Genomic DNA, 21,868 nt, shown 5'->3' with positions numbered 1-21,868 from the left:
AGCTGGTGGGAGAGGAGTGAAAGTGACCAAAAGTGGCAGGGCAGCTTTCCTTTCCTTCCCCAGCTCGGGGAAGTGGTGGGGAGGCTGCCCTGCTGCTTCTGGTCAGTTTCACTCCCCTCCTTTCAGCTGTTAAACCTAACAGCTGATGGGTGGGGAGTAAAACTGACCAGAAGCTGCAGGGCGGCTTCCCTTTCTTTCTACAGTCTCAGGGCTGCAGGGATAGGTGCACTGGAGGTGGGGGTGCCCGGCATCATCGGGTAGTGGGGCAGGGCTCAGGGGGGCTCAACACCCAAAGCCCCACTGTGGCTACAGGCCTGATTGGGTTTTTAAGTGTAAGTATGTGAAATTGTTCTTAACTGTTTTATTTATCTGTTGTAACCCACCCTGAGCCCACATGCAGAGGAGGGCGGGACAGAACCTCAGTAAATGAAAATGAAATGAAATCTGCGAGCTTTAAGAGGGAAAGGATGCAGGGCCACAGCACACAGCTGCTGTATATATATCCATGCTACTTCCACTGAGGAGGATTACCATAGTTTTGTCCAGATTCTAACCTGCTTTCTTTGTTTCTAGTACAATTCTTGCATTTAAACAAATTTGGTAAGCTACTTTGAGCTAAACTCTGCCACTTAGTGTTTGCTTTTCTCATTACAGGCTTAAATGCACAATATCAGACTACGAGCGCAAAGAAACAGGTTGGTAATAAAGGCTGATGGAACTATTTCGCTGTACAAAGGAATTGATGCAAACCTTACCTGACCAGCAAGCATCTCATATAACAATACACCATAGGCCCACCAGTCCACTGATTTTCCGTATGGCTGATAAGCAATTATCTGGAAATTTCAATTAAGATAATTTTAAAAGATCTAAAGTTTTTTCAGACAAGACAAACCAAACACATACCTAAAGAGACATTTACAATAGTACAAGGAGATTTACATTGCAGTCCTGAACATATGCCCTTTTAAGTCCACCGGACATTAATGGCTTACAAGGATGCAACTTAGTTTAGGACTACACTATTAGACACCGTTTGCGTAAAGTGCTGTCAAGCTGCAGCTGACATGTCGACCACTTATGGGGTTTTTCCAGGCAAGAGACAAACAGAGGTGGTTTGCGATTGCCTCGGCATAGTGACCCTGAACTTCTTTGGTCGTCTCCCATTGAAGTACTAACCAGGGCTGACCCTGCTTAGCTTCTGAGACCTGATGAGCTCAGGCTAGCCTGAACATCCAGGTCAGGGCACCGTTAGACATACAATCCCCATATTTATTTATTTAACTAAAATATTTGTACCCTGCCTTTCCTCTTGGCTCAAGGTGGCTTACAGGTAATAATTAAAATGTTACATAAAACCAAATAAAATAAAAGTCTCAAATACTTTCCCCCTCCCAAAGATGCATGTTGTTCATGCACTAACTCCAAAGGGTGAAACAATTGCAAAGATTCTGCTATGAATGGTTTTGTTCTGTATTACAACATGATAGCCAGAAGATTATTAAGTAAATATTGTAATCCCATACAGACTTAGATGTTATCCATGCCAAGCCAAACTATGATTCTCACAAGCTCCATTTGCAGCAGGATAAATAATGCAACTAAAATATTGCATTTTTGCTACTGAAACAATTTTTGTTTGAGGGTGAAACAAAACAAACAAAAAACAAAACCCAAACCTTTGGAATCTGCTGTGATGTTTCAAAATGTGGCAACATTTTGATATGAAAAGAAGTATCTCATTTGTCATCATTGGAAACATCTACTGAAACGGCAAATGCAAGGTTGCCCTGAAATTACCCTGAGTGTTCTTTCTTTTTACTGGGCTTTCAATGACTGGTTTAAGTGGAAATTCTGAATTCCCATTTCTGGTGGCTAGATTTTATAACATATAATAGAGTTCTGTTTTTTAAAAAAATAATAGACTTTCGTTAGTTCTATGTGGTTTTATTTTGTCTTGAGCTGAAGAAAGGTAGTATGTAAATATTGTAAATAAATAGGAGCTTTACACTCTCAATCACATTTAAAAGTGGAATGATAATGAGCATGTCATAAACATCCCTGTTCTATAGATTAACCTGTAACCATCCTGACTGCAAAAGGCACACAGACTTGTGCCTTCCAATTCATCCTTTGTATTTAGTAATACAAAATGGCGTGATGTGGTCCATGGGGTCGCAAAGAGTCGGACTCGACTGTGTGACTGAACAAAATTTAGTAATTGCACCAATGTCAGAATAATGTATTTACTTTGTTTCCAGTCCACTTTCCTGGCTGAGATTCAAGGCCCCTCAAATTTGTTCATATAACATAACAATGAAATAGCCTGGCTTGTACAGGTGTAAAAATATTATATTTGCCTTAAAGCTGGATAGTTAGATCAATACACAAAACTGCTGAATATATCTGAAAAATGCCTTCAACAGCAACATACAGACAGACTACAATGCGCTAATAACCAACTGAGCCCTTGCAGTCTGACATACAGCATACTGGATAGTCTCAGCATTCAGTTTATAGTGCTTCACTACATTGCAGATGATACTGTCTCTCTTTCTTTCCATCCAATTCCAGGGATGCAGTGAAAACACAACGTGGGTTTGAAGATGGCGAAAGACTGGATGAGGGCAAAACTACAATCTTAATTCAGACAGTCTTGATCTAGAAATGATCAAAGTGGTGAAGATATGATTTAAAGCTGATACAGAATATGTGCAGTTTGGGGGTGCTCTCTGACTTTTCATTGTCCCCTGATACAATTAATGGTGGTGGTGGTGGTGGGGAAACAGGCAAATGTTTAACCAATGTCCTAAGCTGAGTTAGTGTGAGCTAGCTCACAGTTTTCTAGCCTCCAGCTCACAGGTTTTTGTGTTAGCTCAGGAAGGATGGCTCCAGAGCAAACTAATTCGTGCAGCAGCCAAACTGCTCGCTCACAACTTTAATGGCAGTAGTTCACAAAGTAGAATTTTTGCCCACAAGACCCCACAGCTTAGAGGGAACATTGGTGGTGGTGGGGAAACAGGCACATTTTTAACCAATGTCCTTGTTTTGGCTGTTCCTGGAGAAAGAAGATCTGACCACCTCCACATATAAATGAGAGTTAACAAGAGTTTCAGTTTCATCCAGGCTTAGGATGCTGCTTTTTTGGGTATTTTTTGCATTTTGTGTGCATGTGTGTGCACGCATGCGTGTTTGCTTGTGCCTGGAAGTTATGGCGATCTCTGGTGACTCCTACTTGGGTGGGTGTGGAGGACATTCAGAGAAGTAGCTTGATAGCCTGCCTCTGCCTCCTGGCCCTGGTATTCTTTGGAGGTCTTCCATCCAAATACTTGCCAGGGTCGGCCCTGCTTAGCTTCCAAGATCTGATGAGACTGAGCTTACCTGGGCTATCCAGGTCAGGGTTGGTTTAGGATGCTGCTTAATGGAAGGGAATTTAGTTAACTTTCGCTGTTTATTACTTTTGTTATGAAAGTAACTAAGAAGAAGACTTCAGTTAACTTGCACACCTGCATTCATTGGAATTGGTATTGTCATGTCTTCACCAGACTGACACCAACTCAATATCATTTATTGGTTTGGGGAAGAAAAATATACTAGATATATTGTAAAGCTTGGAACTACTAAAGCAAAATAGAAACATTTTAAATGTTTTCTGCAATGAAATAAATGATAATACTATTTTTTTAATTAAAAAGAGCTAATCATTGCTTTTTTCTGGAACTTTAAAAAGGCATTTTACCCCACCTCAAACACCACAGTTAGGGAAGTGAATAATCAATTAAATTCCGATAAAGTTTTTGCAGTGAAGATATAAATAAAATGTATAAAAGCAGCCTACCATACTAATTCACTAACTTGCATGCCACACAAACTGGGACTAGAAGCTGTGTTCACACTTAACAAATGGGTGCTATTCAAGGCACTAATTGGAAGGGAGAGTTCTTCAAAGACATAATTAATTGGGAAGTAGAATTATTTCATTTCAGGTTATAAAGAGACAAGAACAAAAAGATGAGAACCAGAAAAAAAGACATTTCGGCTCATTGGCTTCACAGTCATGGATGAAGGATAAAACATTTTAATAGTATTTACTTTTATTGATCAGGGTAATGATTCAGTTCCCTATATGTAATAAGCCAGTACCAGCTGGCAATAAGTCAAGACTCAGCTGTGTGTCTTGTTGCATATAGCCAAGCCCACAGTTGTTAATGATCTCCTTCTTGATAAACAAAAACAGACAAAGTAGGTATGGAAGGCCAATCAAGTGCTTTTTCATTGTTTCTCTTTTGTCACTGCCTTTTCCATCCAGGTTTTTATTAATGGAGAAAGTTTAGACAAGAATATATTCCCCCAGCTGGTCACCAGCCATCACTTCTATCATCATGGGGGAATGGTCAGCTAGGAAACCTGGCACCTGGAAAACCTCAAATATGCCTTTCACAACTCTTTTGGGGGAATTTGTGTACAATGTTTGCAATCTCAAATAATAGTTACCTCAGGTGCAATGTAATCTGGAGTCCCACAAAAGGTCCTTGTTGTTACGCCATCACTCATATGCTCCTTACACATCCCAAAATCTGCAATCTTTATGTGTCCTTCAGAATCCAACATTACATTATCTAATTTCAGATCCCTACGATAAAGCAATTAAAATGTTTAATACTGTTGCCGATATGGTGATGACACTCAAGTCCCTTATTATGCAGCAGTTTTAGATTACTTGGAATGGGGTGGTAAGGCTGAGGGGCTGAAGATAAACAAGCAGACTAAAACTGAATCCATTCAAGATAGCAGCAATGCTGGTGAGAGATTTGGGGATTCACTTGTCAGGGAGTCTGCCTGCTATTGTAGTAACTCCAGTGACTGTGAGATTCATAGCTTGGGAGTGCTCATAGGCTTGACATTGTTCCTGAAATCACAAGGAGTAACTATTGTAAAAGGTTTTATGAGGAACTATTCTCAAAGAACCTTTAGAAGCTCCAGATAATACATGGTGAAAGATGAGCTTCTGGGCACAATGCAAAGTGCTGCTTTTAATCTACAAACCCCTACACAAAATAGGTACTGCTTATCTCAAACAATTTCTCTCCATTTATGTACAGCCCCTTCTCTCCCACTGACATTGGCTGTGAACATCTGGTTCAAGGCTTCTCCAGTCAATGAAACCAAAACTGGACAATGTCAGGGCAATTGTCTTTATTGTGGCCACAATTGTATAGAGAAGGCTTCCTAACTGACCATATCAGTGCCTGGCCATGGATTTGTCTACAGAAGCCTGTAAAGCTTTTACTAAAGTGGATTAATTTAACATACTGCATCTTTTTGTCAGACTGCTCTTTCTGATTGTTTTAATGTTTAATCTTCAACTAGTATGAGGATTTTATGTTTTCTATATTTCTTGATTTGAATGGATAGATATTGTAGAATCAAAGTATTTTATTTATTTAAAACATTTACATACCACTTTCCCATTTTGTTCAAAGTGGTTTCCACAACTTAACCATAAAGCCAAACAATCCATAAAACATCTTATCTATAGATTTTACAATAATTCTAAAAGATAATTATACCATGCAACTTGTCCAAAAAGATTAACTCAACCAAAAGCCTTTAAAATGATTCCATGTTAAACTTTCTTCTGAACACTGACAGAGATGCCCCCTCCTTCACCAGGTGAAATGTCATCATCCTTTCAGTCCAATAGTATAATATGTGGCACTATAGTATATGGCTATTTAGAGAGAGCAGATATCCCACAATTGCTTTCTTTAGGCAATACAACTCAGAATACCCTACTCAACTCACCATACTGTAGAGAATTGTTCAGATGTGCTAGTTTCTTTATTCTAGAAGTCCAACAACGAAACTGAACCATTGTAACTTGACTTTTATGTTGAGTCATTATCCCATGGAGGAGGCATATATACACTTTCCCCTCCTTCTACTTGGGATAGCCCAGAATCACTCTTGCCTACACACAGAGACACACACACACAATCTCACATGTCTCACCACTGATGAAAGAACATGCACAGCAACACAAAGAAGGATTAGTTTGGGCATCAGTTAATACTCACCGATAAACGATTCCTTTTTTATGGAGAAAGAAAAGTCCCACTGAGATCTCTGCTGCATAGAACCTGAAAGGAAAGTATACCACATCAGCCATATGATGGCTGCGGTCACACGGAGCATTAGGCACGCTAGAGAGACGGAAGATAGGCAGATTTTCCGGGCACGATCTCACTGCCATATCTGGGAAGCGTAGAGCTCCCGTGGCTCACCCGAGGCTTCACTCCGAAGATGCACTGTAAAAAACTAGTACCTCCGAGGTACTAGCTTCCGGAAACCACGGGGCATGGGCGGGCATTTGATCGCGTTTCTGGTGGTAGTTCCGGCACCCGCCCATGTCCCCTCGCAAAAAAGTCCCCCCCCCGTCTCCACGGATGCGCACAAGCACCCAACGGAGCATGCGTACACTTTACTTTAAAAAAACCCCACAACCCCGTTTGCCCCGCGGCCCCGCTTCATTGCAGCGCCGCAGGATTGTCCTATGATCGGCACTTCCCTCTTAACCACGGGACCGCCACGGGACGTCTGCTCGCGCAACCGTGCATTATTTTGCCCCGGGGCAAACAGCCACGCTTCCCACCCGCATTTTCCAGCCTGTATGACCGGGGCCGATGCATACTTTTTCTTCTGCTGAATTATGTTTGCAAAAAAGCCACAAGGGCACCTGCAAACTGTGAAACAGAAAATAATGTAATGTCATATGGCCTGATCGTAATGACTTAATGCCTCAGGAGAGGAACAGGACCAGTTATTGTATGTGTGGAAGAGTCTGAGACTTGCCATCCCTTAAGTCAGTAGGACTGTCCTCATAGCACTGGAGCATGCAGGAGTATGGAGAGCAATTTTGCCTGTCCTAGACAATACCCAAAGTATATTCCCTTTAAAGTAGTTCTTGTTCAGTTTCTAGTTTTCAACTTGGTTAGGCCCTATGCTGCTCAAACAAGACCTGTGTGTATGTCAGTTAGGCAATGCCTAACTGGTCTGTGAAGCTTCAGCATGTCAAATGAGCAGGCCTTTACAACCAAGGAAACAGCCCAAGGGGATTATGGAATTATACGTGGAAGGCATTATATGTGGAAGGGAGATGGCAGTAGGATCTCACTCTTGGGACAAGGGGCAAAACATCTCTAGGGCTAGGAAACTGCTGACTGAATTCCAGTAACAGAAGAGTATAGGGTGAGGAAATCAGTGCTTCCCGCTGAAGCCTCTTACATACTCATTTATTTATTTATTCAATTTCTAGCCTGCCCTCCCCTGTGCAGCAGGGCTTAGGGTGGGTAACATAAGTGATTAAAACAATAAATACATTTTCTAGTAAAATCCATTCCAATACAATTTATATACCAACACCTTCCAATGCAACTAACAAATCAGTCAGATGGCACATAAAACACAATATAATACATCCTGCCTAGGGGAGAATTGTGTATCATGTGTGTCAGTAGATGTTACAACTCATACTGGGACCGAGTAGGTGGTCGGAGAAGGAACAGGGCAGGTCAGTGCAGATGAAGCTATCGTTGCCTCAACATTTTGGTCTTACAGGCCCTGAAATTGCATTAGATCCCGCAGGGCTCAGATCTTGTCTGGTAAAGCATTCCACCAGACTGGGGCTAGAGCTGAAAAAGCTCTGAGTTGAGGCCAAATGGATACTTTTTGGGCTGGGAACCACCAGGAGATAATTGTTCACTGAATGCAATGGTCTTTGGGAGACATACCAGGAGAGATGGTCCTGAAGATATGTTGGTTCCAGACCATGTAGGGGTTGGTCAGGTCAGGACCTGGTTCCAGGTCAGAACAAAACCTGGAATCTGATTCGGTATTCAACTTGGAGCCAGTGCAGCTGGCGGAACACCAGCCATATATGGGCTATAGATGATGTTTCTGTAAGAAGACACACTGCTGCATTTTGGACCTGTTGATGCTTCTGGGTCAGTCTCAGGGGTAGCCTTGCATAGAGTGAGTTACAGTGGTCTAGTCTGGAGGTGACCAGTGCATGAATCACTGTGGCTAAATCAGGGCGAGATGGGAGGGGGACCAATTGCCTGACCTGGCATTGGTGGAAAAGTGCCAGTCTGGCAACATTTGTGATCTGGGCCTCCATAGAAAGGGAGGCATCCAGAATCACACCTAAGCTCTTCACAACTGGCATTGGTAATGATACATTGTCAAGAGTTGGGAGTTGGCACCCCAACCTAGGGTCCCCCCAGTTCAGCCACAGGACCTCCATCTTTGATGGATTTAATTTCAGCTAGCTCTGTTTCAACCAGTCAACCATGGCCTCCCTGCTCTCAGCTAAGATATCTAGGGTGGTATTTGGCCGTCCATCCATCAACAGATATAGCTGGGTGTTTCTCTTTTTGTTCCTCCCTCCCTGACCTTTGGAGTTCACAAGCTGATTCTTCCCAGGGACTGTGTTCTGCCTCTATTTCTTTCCAGGAGAGGACCTACCAATGTCAGCTCAAACATTTATATCAGTTTAAGAGAAACAAATTAGACTCATCATTGAGCAATTGTTTTGACATAAGCAGTCTGAATATTGAACTACATCTAAATACTTACAACCTTCTCTGAATCAAGAGTCATACATTCAAGAAATACTGCTTCTTTCAAACCAGTCAATGGAACAGTCACATGTAGGTTATTGCAATAAATAACATGCAAAATGCAATTGTAAGTATACACATGCAATATTGATGAACTTCTAAGGCCAGAGTTACTGTCAAGTTACTGTTAGCTACATATATCATGTAATGGTGAGAAGCACAGTTCTAGAAGAAAATATTAAACAACAGTTTTGGTTTAAGAAAGAGAGATACTCACACTGCTTGGGGCTCCTTGAATTTCCCTACTTGCTGAATATGATACATGAGGTCACCACCATTCACATACTCCATGACAAAGTACAGGCGGTCCTAGCAGACAGTAAAAAAACAATAAATATGTCTGGCAGGACAGACTACTGCTATGAAATTGTTAACACTGAAATGAAACCTTAAAAGCACATCTATATAATTTGGAAAAAACGTATACAAATATTCATATAATGATACAAGGCTATAATACATTCAGCAATGTTGTGCTTTAAATACACAGCAATTCGTAATATGAACCCTATCTATACACTGGGGGTTTGGCTCTTTTCTTGTACACCTTGTATTTTTCAATCAAAATATAGACAAAGATATCAAAATTTGCTTAGTATTTTTAAGGTCCCATAATTTCTGCTGAGTGAACACAGTACATAATTGTGAAAGAAAACTCACTCAACTTGATGAAAACACTAAATCCTGAAAGAGGGAGGGGTCAGAGTGAGTGAGGGGGGGGAAGATCATGCATGAACACATACCACTGTCTGGAAGCGGGAATGAAGCTGTGTTAGGAAAGGAGGCTTCTCCAGCAAGGCTAGAACTCTTTTTTCAACCATAGTACACTCTACATCATCATCCTGAATCACCACATCTTTTTTCAGTATTTTGACTGCGTACAGTTCATCTGTATCCTTTCGTTCTGCCAGCAGCACCTGCGCGCACACACAAAAATTAAAAGAACCCAGTGAAAATCTTGATGGCAAAAGACACTTGAGCTTTCTTATTATTTTTAATAATGTGACTGTAATATCTCAACTTCCTGGTCTATAAGGAGTTACTGATTTGAGGTACACACCTTTTTTTCTTTGTTGCTTTTTAAAAGGCACTGCACTGCTTGTTTAATAAAAGCTAATATGTTCTTATTATTTTATAAACAGCACTAGCTCTCAGTAGCCAATCACAGAACCTTCTCCAGGAGTCATACTTTTAAAGACTTATTGTAACATTTTCATAACAATCTTCAGGCTATGTTGATGAAAGAGAATTAGTGACCATTTTCCATTTTTGTAAACACACATACACATGGATCTCAGTCTTCATGGCTGTGTTAAATATTTTGAGTCAACACATGGAAAAAAGGAACTCATTTTTTGATATGATTATTTGTATAAGAGGACTTCTGTATGTCTTCCATTTCTGTAGTTATTTTGTCAGCTATTAAAATTTCCCATATCCTATCACAGCAAGTATTAATGGCAGGTGTTAAATGTCTCTTCAAGTGGAGGATACACCTTATTTTGGAGACATCTCCTAAGTTGAAAGGGCAATATCAGCACCTTTAGTAGCTAAGTTTTATTTATTTACTTACTTATTTCCCCAGTGGGGAACTAAAACAGCTCATATAATTCTTTTCTCCTCCATTTTATCCTCAAATCAACCCTGTGAGGTAGGTTAGGCTGAGAATAATAATAATAATAAGAGTTGGATTGATACCCTGTCCTTCACTTGGAGTGTCAGAGTGGCTTACAATCTCCATTCCTTCCTTTACCCACAATAGACACCCTGTGAGGTAGTTGGGGCTGAGAGAGCTCTAAGAGAACTGCTCTTGAGAGAATAGCTCTGAGAGAACAGCTCTGAGAGAACTGTGACTGACTCAAGGTCGCCTATCTGGCTGCATATGGAAGAGTGGGGAATCAAACCCGGTTCTCCAGATTAGAGTCCGCCGCTCCTAACCACTACACCAAACTGGCTCCCAGGTGAGGGTGTGTGTGACTAGCCAAAGGTCACCCATCAAACTTCCACAGCACAGCAGGGATTTGAACCTGGGTCTCCTTGATCCTAGTCCAACACTCTAACCCTTACAGGATTCCTTGATTTATTGTAGGGTTGCCAGTTCTGGGTTGAGAAATACCTGGAGATTTTGGGGATGGAGCCTGAGGAGGGTGGGGTTTGGGGAATGGAGGGACTTCAGTGAGGTATAATGGCTTAGAATCCATCTTCCAAAGTGACCATTTTCTCTAGGTGAACTGATCTTTGTCACCTGGAGATCAGTTATAATCCCAGGAGATCTCCAGCCACCAACTGGAGACTAGCAACCCCATTTATTGCACTGTCTTTGGACATAAGGAACTGAGATGAACTGTGCCTTTGTTAGCTAAAGCACCTTCTTCATTTGTAAATGCAATATTTGGTGACCTTTGTAAAACCTATGATTTTATAGGATTGCCTTACCTCCCAGCAATAATTCATTTTCAACCACCTTATACCAAGGCTTGTAGAAGATAGTATCAAGGTCTCCTACCTTCCCAAAGCTCCCTTTCCCAAGTACCATGAGAAAGTTGAAATCTGTCAGCTTCACCCGATCAAGATTGTTGGAGGGTAAATTACAGATCCGGTCTTCAATTGGAGTTATTACTTTATTAGCAGAAGGTCCAAGTCTGGCTTTCTAAATAAATAAAGAATACATCTGTGAGACCTGCAGCTTGTTTTTGGAGCCAATGAAACATTAGGGTGAGGGACTGATATGAAGTTTTGTTCTCCGAGAAAGAACTGGATAAGAAAAAAATCCACAGGCACAAACTCATTCCAACAATACTATGGATATTGTTAAGTGATGCAAAGTGCCAAAACTGTATAACCAGATAGAAGAAGACTCTCTTATCTGGTTAAGAGCAACAAAAAGACCAAACAATTTATTTCATGCCAAAATCAATTAACTTGTGAATTTGTTTTCAGACATGAAGGGTGCTCTTACTAATATTCATGCTTTCCATGTGTTAGGATACATAATGTTTTATGCTTGAAATATTTTTAAGGTTCTATTTGAAATTCACTCTTCCTAGTAACATTTGGACAGTTTATGATGTACTTCATTTAAAGGAAACCTTCACTGAACAGACAACATTATATGCCAATCAACACCATGACAGTCACTTTCTAACCATCAAATTTGATTTTCAAATCAAATGTTCATCATGGACAAAAAATATTGTTGCACTCAAACCTTTCCTTACAAGTGTTATGCTTTGTTGAGGAATCCATTTGGTTTTGAAATCAGAGGATATTCATACAGGAAGAATAGCAAGTCTTACCACAAGAAAAATGTGACCTTAAATATGACTATTGCTTAGCTTCTAACAAATTTTATACTCCATATCAGTAGGTGTCAAAATAGAATGGTTAATTTTCTTATTTGTTACTGATCTCATACTCTATTTGAAGAATCACTGCAAGACTAACAGATTCCCCTGAAGAAGCCTGTTGGCAAAACACAGAGAATTTTGAAAATTTTAACGAATCAAATATATTTTTACATTATTTTGTACCATTGGCCTTGGCCTTATTTTTTTTTTTTTAAATCTCTTAGTGACTGGTGTGGCCCTTGTGTTTTCTCCTCATTTTCTTATTGGCCTGGTTCAGGCTTAACACAAAACTAAGCATAGTTTACTGATATTTTGAAAGTGGGCTACTACCCCAACTACAGTTGGTCAGGGTCCATAAAACCTGCAACTAAACTTGGCTTATTAACCATAGTTATAACCACAGTTACTCTTAACTATGGTTTAGCATTGTATGTGACTGTGTTATCCTGGCTTAAACTTGGCTTGTTTACTGATGATCCTCCATGCCTGTCCAGCTACATAAATGCCTGGCAAGAGAGGCTCAGAACAGAAGTGTTTACTGCTTCTCACAAACAGTTCTTGGAAACACACTTGTATCTTCCTTCTTTGAAAAGAATACTGGCATATTCGTGGCAGGGGACGTCTGGGAAATCGTTCACCTCTACAGCTATTTCATTATACCTGTTTCTCCCATGTTGCAGAAGAGAAGAACTGGGAACTCCCCCAGACTTGTGCCACTGCCACCCAGCTAGGTTCTAATTCTGCAGCCTGCCTTGCACACTCGGAGACTAGACACATAATCCTGCACCTGTACTGCTGGTGCCCAGCTGGGCTCCAAGACATGCTGCTGCTGTGCTGCATCTGTAGCCTGCCTGATCTAAAATGAGAAGAAATGCCTTCAGCTGCCCCTGGCCTTTTCTTGTGCTACTGCTGGCTGACCAAAGCTGTAAAGGAAGCTGGAGTGGAACAGGCACACATCTGGAAGGTATGTGCTTCTTCCCAGAAGGTCTGGGAAATGTGTTGACCTCCAGACCTGTTTGTTACAAAAGGTGCACATGAGCTCTAGTAACAGAAGCAGAAGAAGGTTGCCAGTGGTGGAATAAAACTTGGTGGGTAGTAGTATTCTACTGGACTCTTGGAAGTTGATTGTATGTGTATACATGGTTCAATTTAATTGGATGCCTTCTGATGTGGTGTGAAGAAAGGAAAGGGGTTCTGGAGTAATACTGGCCATTGTGAAGATTTCCTTCGGTTACAGGTTGGCATAGCAACCACATTTTAAAAGGAGTCTGAGAAACCTCTGGAACTAGATTTTATCAAGACATGCTAGAACTGAAAGATCATGTGAATGCTGAGTCCTGGTTTCACAAACCGTAGGTAAATTAAACCATGTTTTTGGCTTATACTGGAACATGCTGCATACCCAAAGCCTTTGAAAACATACTCTACTGGGATTTCTACATGCATCATTTGAATACTATGATGCAGCATGCCATCTTCTTCATGTGAAAATATTGCTACAGGAACCTCATTGAGAAGAAACGAAAGCTTCTTGTAGTCAGGCTCAAGTCCAACACACATATGCATGGGGAAATTCCCCAAACCTTCTTGTGTATTCACATGCAAACAGTTCTGTTCCAATCTATATATCTAATAGCAAAGGCGCCCCCTGTGTGCGGATATCTAAATCTGCACATCGGGGGCACCTGGGGGGCAGGGAGATTTTCCTGCGCACATGGGACAGAAAAATCTGAAAACTAAAAAAATATAGGGGGGATATTTAAATTCCCAAAAAAGTAACAGAGCGCCCCCTGCGCATGCGCAGGGAATGCTCTTAGAACACCCTTGCCGCTACTGCCAGAGAAGGGGAGGGGGTGGGGGGGAGAAGGCTTGGCCAGCCGGCGGCTGTAAGCCGCACATCCCTCACCACCACTGCCACTGCTGCTCAGGGGGGAGTGAGAAAGTTTGGCAGGCCGGCAAGGCCTCGTGGCTGCCGGGGACACAGTTTTTTTTGAAAGCTTGGCGAGTTGGTGGCTGTTAGCCACTCAGCCACCGCCACCACCACATGGGGAGGGAAAGCTTGGCGGGCTGGCCAGGCCTTGCTGCCACTGGGGGAGGGGGGAGGCTTGGCGGGCCGAGCTGAGGCCTCACCGCCGTTGCCGTGTGGGGGAGGTTTTGCAGGCCCGGCAGCTTGGAGCTGCACGGGCCTCGCTGTTGGGGCCAAGCAGGGGCGGGGAAGAAGGCTTACCTGCGGTGGTTTCCTCATTCTTGACAAGTAAGGGGAGGGAGGGGAGAAGGAGAAAGGTTGGGCAGGCTGGCCTCACCGCCGCCACTTGGGGTGGAGGGAGGGGGGAGGGAGAAGGATGGGCTCACCTGCTGCCAGTTCTGCAGGCTGGGAGCTGTGGGGAATATTCCCCCCCGCGAGTATTGTGGGTCCCGTCTCTTGTTATTTCTATTTTATAAAGATGCATAAATACTGTGTTGTTTTGAATGCTTCAACACTATTTTCACAGATCCATTTTATTAAAAAAACAGAAGTACTACTAGGATCCATTAGGTTGCACGTGATATGTCCTTGTAAGACCTGTGTCTTATGACACATATCATTATGAGAAAGACATCTACAGAAAAAGATACACGGAGTGCAAAGGAACTTCACATGGTTTTGACAGGCCAGAAAGCTCTTTAAACTTGTCGAAGCTACATTCAGAATTACAACGTTTCATTAGTGGTTCAGAGACTTCAAGGTTCTATATCCAAAATGAATGTAGACTGCCTTTTTGCAGAAACAGCCAAAAATAAAAGGTCCTATAAACCATAAAAGCTCTAGCATGGGAAAATAAAAAGATTACTAAGATTAAAGTCAGGACTAATCCTTCAAAAACTTGTTTAGACAACACAACAGCTACAATCTTAACACAGAAAAATACTATGAAAACTCCAGATTAGCCTGTTTCAGGACATGAATTTAAAAAGTTCAAAGTGGTACAAAAATGAAGCAATCCTTTAAATTCCATACAACTTTTGCTACTGAATTCAGAGGAAAGAGGATTGTACCCAACTAGTTATATGTGTTGGAAACATCAAGACAATAGGTATTTAGGAATATTGCAAAACACTAGAGTAGAAAGCTAAGGACCCCTCCCCCATTCCATTTAATTTGTATGACCAAATTAAAAAACAATTTGTGACTGACAGGCCAAAATTCTAAATTATCCAAATATGCATTTTGCTGCATGATCGAAAAAAGGACTGGCTCTGCCTACACAAGGGAAATGAAGCCATAGTATTTTCACTACTAGATATGCCCAGAGTCCAAGTGCAGCAATACTTACATTGCCTTTGACTATGGCTTGGGCTCTCACTGACAATTCAAGAAATATTAACCATATATTGGCATCAGTACTGGTATCTCCCCTACCATTTTTCCCAGCTGGAGGCCAACAGTGGAATAAAATTATTAGAAGACTAGCATAAGTACCAGGATGTTTTATTAATCACTTCCTCCCAATGGTGACTTCTTGTCTGAAACATACTCAAGTAATTTTGTGATACTCTGGAATCTTTAAAACCTGGACAGATTGTGAAAAGTACTGATTGCTTTAAAAATTATGACATCACTACATTATTGACATATTGAAGCCAATTTGTTAAAAGTAGAACAGTAATACATAAATACAATTATGGCCACTGATTTTTAAGATACAGTACTCTATAATCATTACACTTCAGCATATTTTCTTTCAGTCTTAAAATAATTTTAATTAGATTATTGTTTAGAGCAGAAGGCAAATTTCTGGTAATTATTTTACATTACTAGCACAAACCACCATGTGATTCTATGGTAATTATATTATGATTATTTGTGGTGTTTATTTTTCTGATGTTGGTTTTAAATGCATTCATCTCAGATGATGGTATAATGAACATAATCAGCTCATTACTTGGCTTCTACAGCATTCAAAACATCAAGACTTGGAAAATATAGGTACCTGGAGCTATAGTTCTATTTAGTCTTTAAATAGGATGGATGGTAGCAATGCATACATTCAACAACACTGGGAAAATGTAATGAACATTTTTGTATCATTCATGAAGGAGTGGACACACTTTATAATGGACCAGTTAAGTAAGGATTCAGAATGTTCTGTAATTGCACAGTTGCATAAAACTGCAGTCTTAACCATTTATTACCACTCCCAAAGAGGAATTGTTTACAAATTGTTCCTACGAAAATGGAAGAATAAAGAATATCTGAACAAGGACAGTTTACACACAATACCCATTTTCTCACAAAGGAAACATCTTTGGACACACACCCCTTCTATAATTACCTGCTCCCTATTTCTGCTCTTCTGGGCATGGCATTTGTTTGTGGTTTTCCTTCATTTCCAACAATTTCCTAAACAAAAAGGTATTTTTGGAAGGAAAAAGTATACAAATTGCATATAGCTCATGTGTAATCCTCCCATACATATCTATTTTACTACATGTATACCAGTGCTACAGCTGTGGCAAACTACTCTGAATAAATTCATATGGGCCAACAAGAAACCCCGTATTAACTTTCAAACTCTGTGTTTGCAGATGAGTCATTGGAGGTATGAATTTCCTGGATCTCCGTCTTTATCATGATTCTATTCACATTTCCAACATTGTGAAGATGCTCCGAATCTCTAATGTTTTGGACTGGCTTGCAATACAATCTGTTTGTACCTTTCCTAAGTCCATCCCGGAGGTTATCTGCGCTAAACCACTCTCCAGACCTGCTGCCATTTCCACTAATGCTTTCCTTCAATCGACACTTCAAGTTTGGGATTTATGTTGTTTGAAGTTGGTGCCACCACTTTCACGTTTCTCCTCCTTTCTCTGTTGAAAATGGTTCCTGCCATGTCAGGATTGTGTCGTTTTTTGACCTTGGCATCATAAAAACATTACCTGGTGAAAAGATATAGCTTCTCATCAGGGTATCCTCAAAAAAGGCAAACTTGAGGAACTCTTACTTTGTCCCATTCCATGGCTTCAATATTTTCAACTTCTTAGTCTTTGTGATCAATTGTGGGTTGCTACAGTATTTACTGCCCCCTTACAGAGTTTGAATTAATTCATGACTCAGAGGAGAGTAACTGACACCTTACATCTCAACTCTATAAACCTTTGCTAAATGTGACCTATGACAAACCGTTATTGCACCAGGGCCATTGGCAAAAAATATGCTCTACTCAGCTTACAGAAGAGGCTTGGTCTACTATTTGGAGCTCTTCCATGTTTACTTCATCTGTCATCAATGTGAAACACCAAACATTTAAACTTCTGGCCCACTGGTATTGGACTCCATTGCAGATTTCCTATGTTGCTTCCTCTCATTCTCCTCAATGTTCGAGAAATTGTGGATCCATAGGTTCTTATATTCATTGCTGGCTGCTTTGTCCCCAGCTACAACCTTTTTGGCGGGAAATTCAAATCCACTGTATTACTGGTCAAAAAATCCTGCTAACCCCAGAAATTTTTAAATTACTGGAGAGACACCACACTTTTGAAACTAGAGAAAGATCTCATAGCTACTCTCCTAATTGCAGCCAAATTAGTGATAGCTCATGCTTGGAAGACTTCTTCAGGTCCCACCCTTTCAATTTGGCACCACAAAATCTGGGAAAAATTTATAATGGAAAAGATTACTGCCCAGGTTTGTTGCTCTGACAACATCTCCTTATGTGAAGACTTTAACTGTCTTGCCCAGAACGAATTTGTTCCTAGGGCTTTAAAACCCCTCAATCTGTTGCTATTATGATCTGTATATGTTTTTGCTTTAGGCTTGACCTTGGTGACCCCAAAGGTCTTACTTTGCACTGGTTCACTTCTGATCTTAGTTAATATAATTTGACTTTTTTAGTTTTTAACTCACAAAGTGTATATTTCTAGATTCTTCGTAGTTGTAATATTGTATAATTTATTAAACTTTATTTTTTAAAAAATGTATACCACATATACATGAGATAGGCACAATGTAGTGATTACATGCAGGTGAAAGAGACCACATGCAACTGCTACAAATGATAATTGTGAAATCTGTCACACTGTTTGCAAGCTCCATTTTCACTCTAAACTGCTATCTATCAAAGGGCCCAGTTACAGCTTCTCTTTAGCTTCCCCTAGCTCATCATTTGGAGGTGCTTTCAATCAAACCTTCATGCCAGATTTCCCCCCTTTTCATATCTTTTGTCCAGCCCTCGTCCATGACCGCATACAAAATCTATCTGCTGATTGCCTCTGGAAGGTCATGTGGGTTGGATCCAGGCTAAATTTTCTGCTAATAGAAGAGGTATAATTTCCACGAATTCCCCCTTACTATTGAAACTAACAATGTGCACCTGGAAAAAAATCATAATTTGGGAACACTTTCCATACCAATATTCCATATTATTTAGGCTCCCCAATACCATTTCAGAATTCAAATGTGGGTTGTTTTATATATATATGAAGTTCTGGGGGTCTATGGGGGACTCTTTCTGGGCAAAGAAGCCAATAGTCAAATAAACAACAGCAACCACTGGCCAAAAGCCTCCAAATTAAAACAGAACCCACAAGCCCAACAGAAACAACATCAAACAAGAGAATTTCTGCAAAACTATGGTCCAATGTTACCAGCCCCACACAACCAAAGTTAATGCAAAAAAAAAAAAAAATCCACCGTAAGCAAAGGACCTTACTTACAACATTCTCCCCTTCCCCATTTTAATTTCACAATCCTCTGGGGGTAGGTTAGGCTGAGAGTATGAATGGACCCAAGCCCCCCAGCAAGCTTCCATAGCATAGCAGAGATTCAAAATTGGGTCTCCTCGAACCTAGTCTGAGTTTATGCTGGCTCTCCTTATGAACACTAACGAGATGGCAAAACATTTCTTAAAAGCACTTTCTGCAGTTGGTTCTAGACATGCAAGATGCCTTGACTTGTTAAATAGATTTCCTACTTGTTACAATTTGGTGACCTTAACTGTGATTAACAGTAACCTAGGTTCCCATTTAAACAGGATCTGAAATCACAATTTAGAACCTGGCTATATGGGAACTGTGGTTAGCATCACCAGTGCTGGGATGCTTTCATGTTTTCATGTTTCCCTTGGGCCTAGTATAGTAATGAGGTCGTAGAATTTTAGAGTGGTAGAATGGACTGTACCATATCTGGCTGCAGCTAGGGCAAGCTGGCTTTAATGCTCCATAATGAAAAGGACTGTATATAAAGTAAAACAAATACAAAAAACTCAAAAACCTAACATAGCAGAGAGAAAGGTTATAATTCAGCTTGCTTCTTGCTGTGCTTGCATTCCATTTGCAGGCAACATAAGCTGTCCTCCTCAACTGCTGTGAGGGGTGCGAGTTACACTCATTCCCTTTAAAATTCCAGAAATGGAATCTCCTTCATACATATCCCTTTGCTTGCCAGAGTGTGCCCACCAGGGTGACAGGTGCAGACTTACTGAGGGGGCTGATACCTTGAACTGACGCAAGTGCAATGCTAGGAAAAAGTTTTAGCTGCTTTCATTAGTGTTTTATTTCACTGACCATTTTACATCCCCCAATCATATGTGCCTCTTTCACCCCCCCCTTTCTCCTCCATTTCCTTGGATTTCCTCAGAGTCTGTAATGTCTTGTTTTCCGGTGGTATGTTTGCATAAATTAGCTCACCTCACTCTGGCATCTAAGGATTTTTGAGGTGGAGGAAACCATTGGCAATGGGTCTCCCTATCTGGTCTTTGTCTGGGGACCTGAATGTAGGTTGGTGGCATGCTTCCAGAGAGATTGGTTTACCACCACCCCTCTTCAGTTTCTTCTTCTGCACGAGCAGCCAGGGAGGTAGTAGTAGTTGTTCCTCTCTCCTCCAATTCTTCCCATCAATAAAAGAACATTAAAAAATGTAACTCCCCACTTGTACTGCAAAGTGGAATTGTCCATTCTACCACCTCAAGAGCCTACCATGTTGTTGAGTTGCATGCAGAGGCAAGATTAATTAATGTGTGTGTGAGAGAATTAATCTTAAGTGAAGGGAAGGGGTGGAAGAGTGCATGTGCTGAGGCAGACTCCATGTCTCTTAACTGTGGTTACAAAGGAGTCATTATTACCACTGATCACAAGACAAATTTTACCATGCAGTAAGCAACAAATGCTGAATGTTCTTCAGGCATGATATCATGCAATAAACTTACACTGCCCTAGCCAGAGGAAGAATTTTAAGGAGAAATTCAAAAAGGGAGGAAGAATACTGTTTAAGATATATTAAAAAAAATAGAATACTGCTTTGTTGGACAACTGTGACAGTTGTGGAGATCAGAGCCCTATCACCAGTTCACCCAAATCCATTAGCATGACTGCTTTTCCCATTCCCCAGTATAATTCTGCTGGGTTTACACATTTTTTAGAAAACATGACAGAATGGGCAAAGTAAGCTCTGACTCCCTTTCAGGGCTGTGAGAAATATGGAGGACAGCTATTTTGTTTGAGGTGATCCTGCTTTAGACATGGTGCATTGGATCTTGCTTTAGACACAGTGCTGCAAGCCATTATTTCGTGCAAGTGACAGTAGATTAACCATGCATCAAGCTGCCTGTAAGACAACTATAAGAATTGCTGCTTTGTTTATGCTTCATTTTAAAAATTCCATTGTTTACAATGTGTTAATGTCTCTTAGTAAAATTAAATAAAACTTGCACAAGAAATCTAGCTGGGTAAACTGGAAAGGCAGATTTTTAATGAAAATTAGTCTGCACTACCAAAAGTGGGGTGGGGAAAAAACAAGACATGCACATAGTCTTACTTTCTTTGGTTTGGACGCACCTTATCTTGGACCTTTCTTTTACCCTGTAATCACAGGTAAGATATACTTTATACATTTAACCTCTATGGTATAAAACAATATAATGGCTAGGAAAACCAAAACAGAAGTTGTATAGAAAAGGCATTTATTTTGAAAACTTTTCAAGGGATGTAGCCTTTAGAAATCTTAAATAAAAAGCAACAAACCCATTTTTTGCGTAACTGTTCTTTTCTCCTAAGCCAATGTGCAGAACACTGTGTTTAGTTCTATAAACACTGAATTATTCCCATTGTCTTTTGATTTAATTGCATCTGCAGTAAATACACACACACACACACACACCCCACTCATACATATTTTGCTGTGGTCCATATGTATTTATTTACTTAATACATATTCTCCCCCCCCCCCGGGACCTAAAGTGCCTTACATCATTCTCCTCTCCCTTGTATCTTCACAATAACCCTGTTGTGTGACTGACCCAAAGTCACCCAGCAAGCTTCCATGCCAGAGAGGGGATTCAGACATGTGGCATGAACCAGCTAAACTACCAGAGATGTTAATGGGAAAGGGGTGTTTGTCCTTAACTCTATACCATTACATCAATAGAACTTAACAGCCTTTCTCTAGGTTGTATCCTGTATCCACAATCCTAATAAAAGAAATCACTCAGAGTCAGATTTAATCAATCTTTTAGAATGCTTTACTGCCCACAACACTACTGCTTCCATAAGACAGAAAAAGAAGGGCAAATTATAGAAGTCAAGGTAAGAGTACCTGCAAGGAATTTGTTGAAATGCTCCTTCTAAAAACCCTGTGCATCTGCCAATTTTATAAATATTTTGTTGTATTTAGATCTGTGTTATATTAATATACTGGCTTTAATATTAATATACTGGCATTTTGCTGGCATTAATTCTTAAGGATATATTGGGAAGGAAAAGCTGTGTATTTGCTGTGTTATGGTAATACACTGCTGCCCTCCTGTGGTTTCTAACTTTAGAGGAAACTCGTCTTCTAAAAACCCTGTGCATCTGCCAATTTTATAAATA

General features: G+C 40.6%; 1 protein-coding gene across 1 annotated transcript in view; it reads right to left on the bottom strand.

Moving 5' to 3' along the window:
- LOC107107436 (protein kinase C alpha type) overlaps window positions 1–20,860 on the bottom strand; it is a gene marked incomplete at its 5' end in the record, with an annotated part of 29,275 nt that extends 8,415 nt beyond the window's left edge. The window contains 7 exons of the mRNA XM_015407742.1: window positions 756–836; window positions 4,495–4,633; window positions 6,078–6,140; window positions 8,896–8,987; window positions 9,422–9,595; window positions 11,185–11,328; window positions 20,837–20,860. Coding sequence (XP_015263228.1) covers window positions 756–836; window positions 4,495–4,633; window positions 6,078–6,140; window positions 8,896–8,987; window positions 9,422–9,595; window positions 11,185–11,328; window positions 20,837–20,860 — 717 coding nt within the window. The remainder of the gene's footprint in view (window positions 1–755; window positions 837–4,494; window positions 4,634–6,077; window positions 6,141–8,895; window positions 8,988–9,421; window positions 9,596–11,184; window positions 11,329–20,836) is intronic.
- Window positions 20,861–21,868: the final 1,008 nt, after the last annotated feature.

Source organism: Gekko japonicus, unplaced genomic scaffold (genome assembly GCF_001447785.1).
Source record: "Gekko japonicus isolate JY-2015 unplaced genomic scaffold, Gekko_japonicus_V1.1 scaffold3493, whole genome shotgun sequence".
In the NCBI taxonomy this organism is placed as follows: Eukaryota; Metazoa; Chordata; class Lepidosauria; order Squamata; family Gekkonidae; genus Gekko; species Gekko japonicus.
This window is presented reverse-complemented; position numbering and strand designations above follow the sequence as displayed.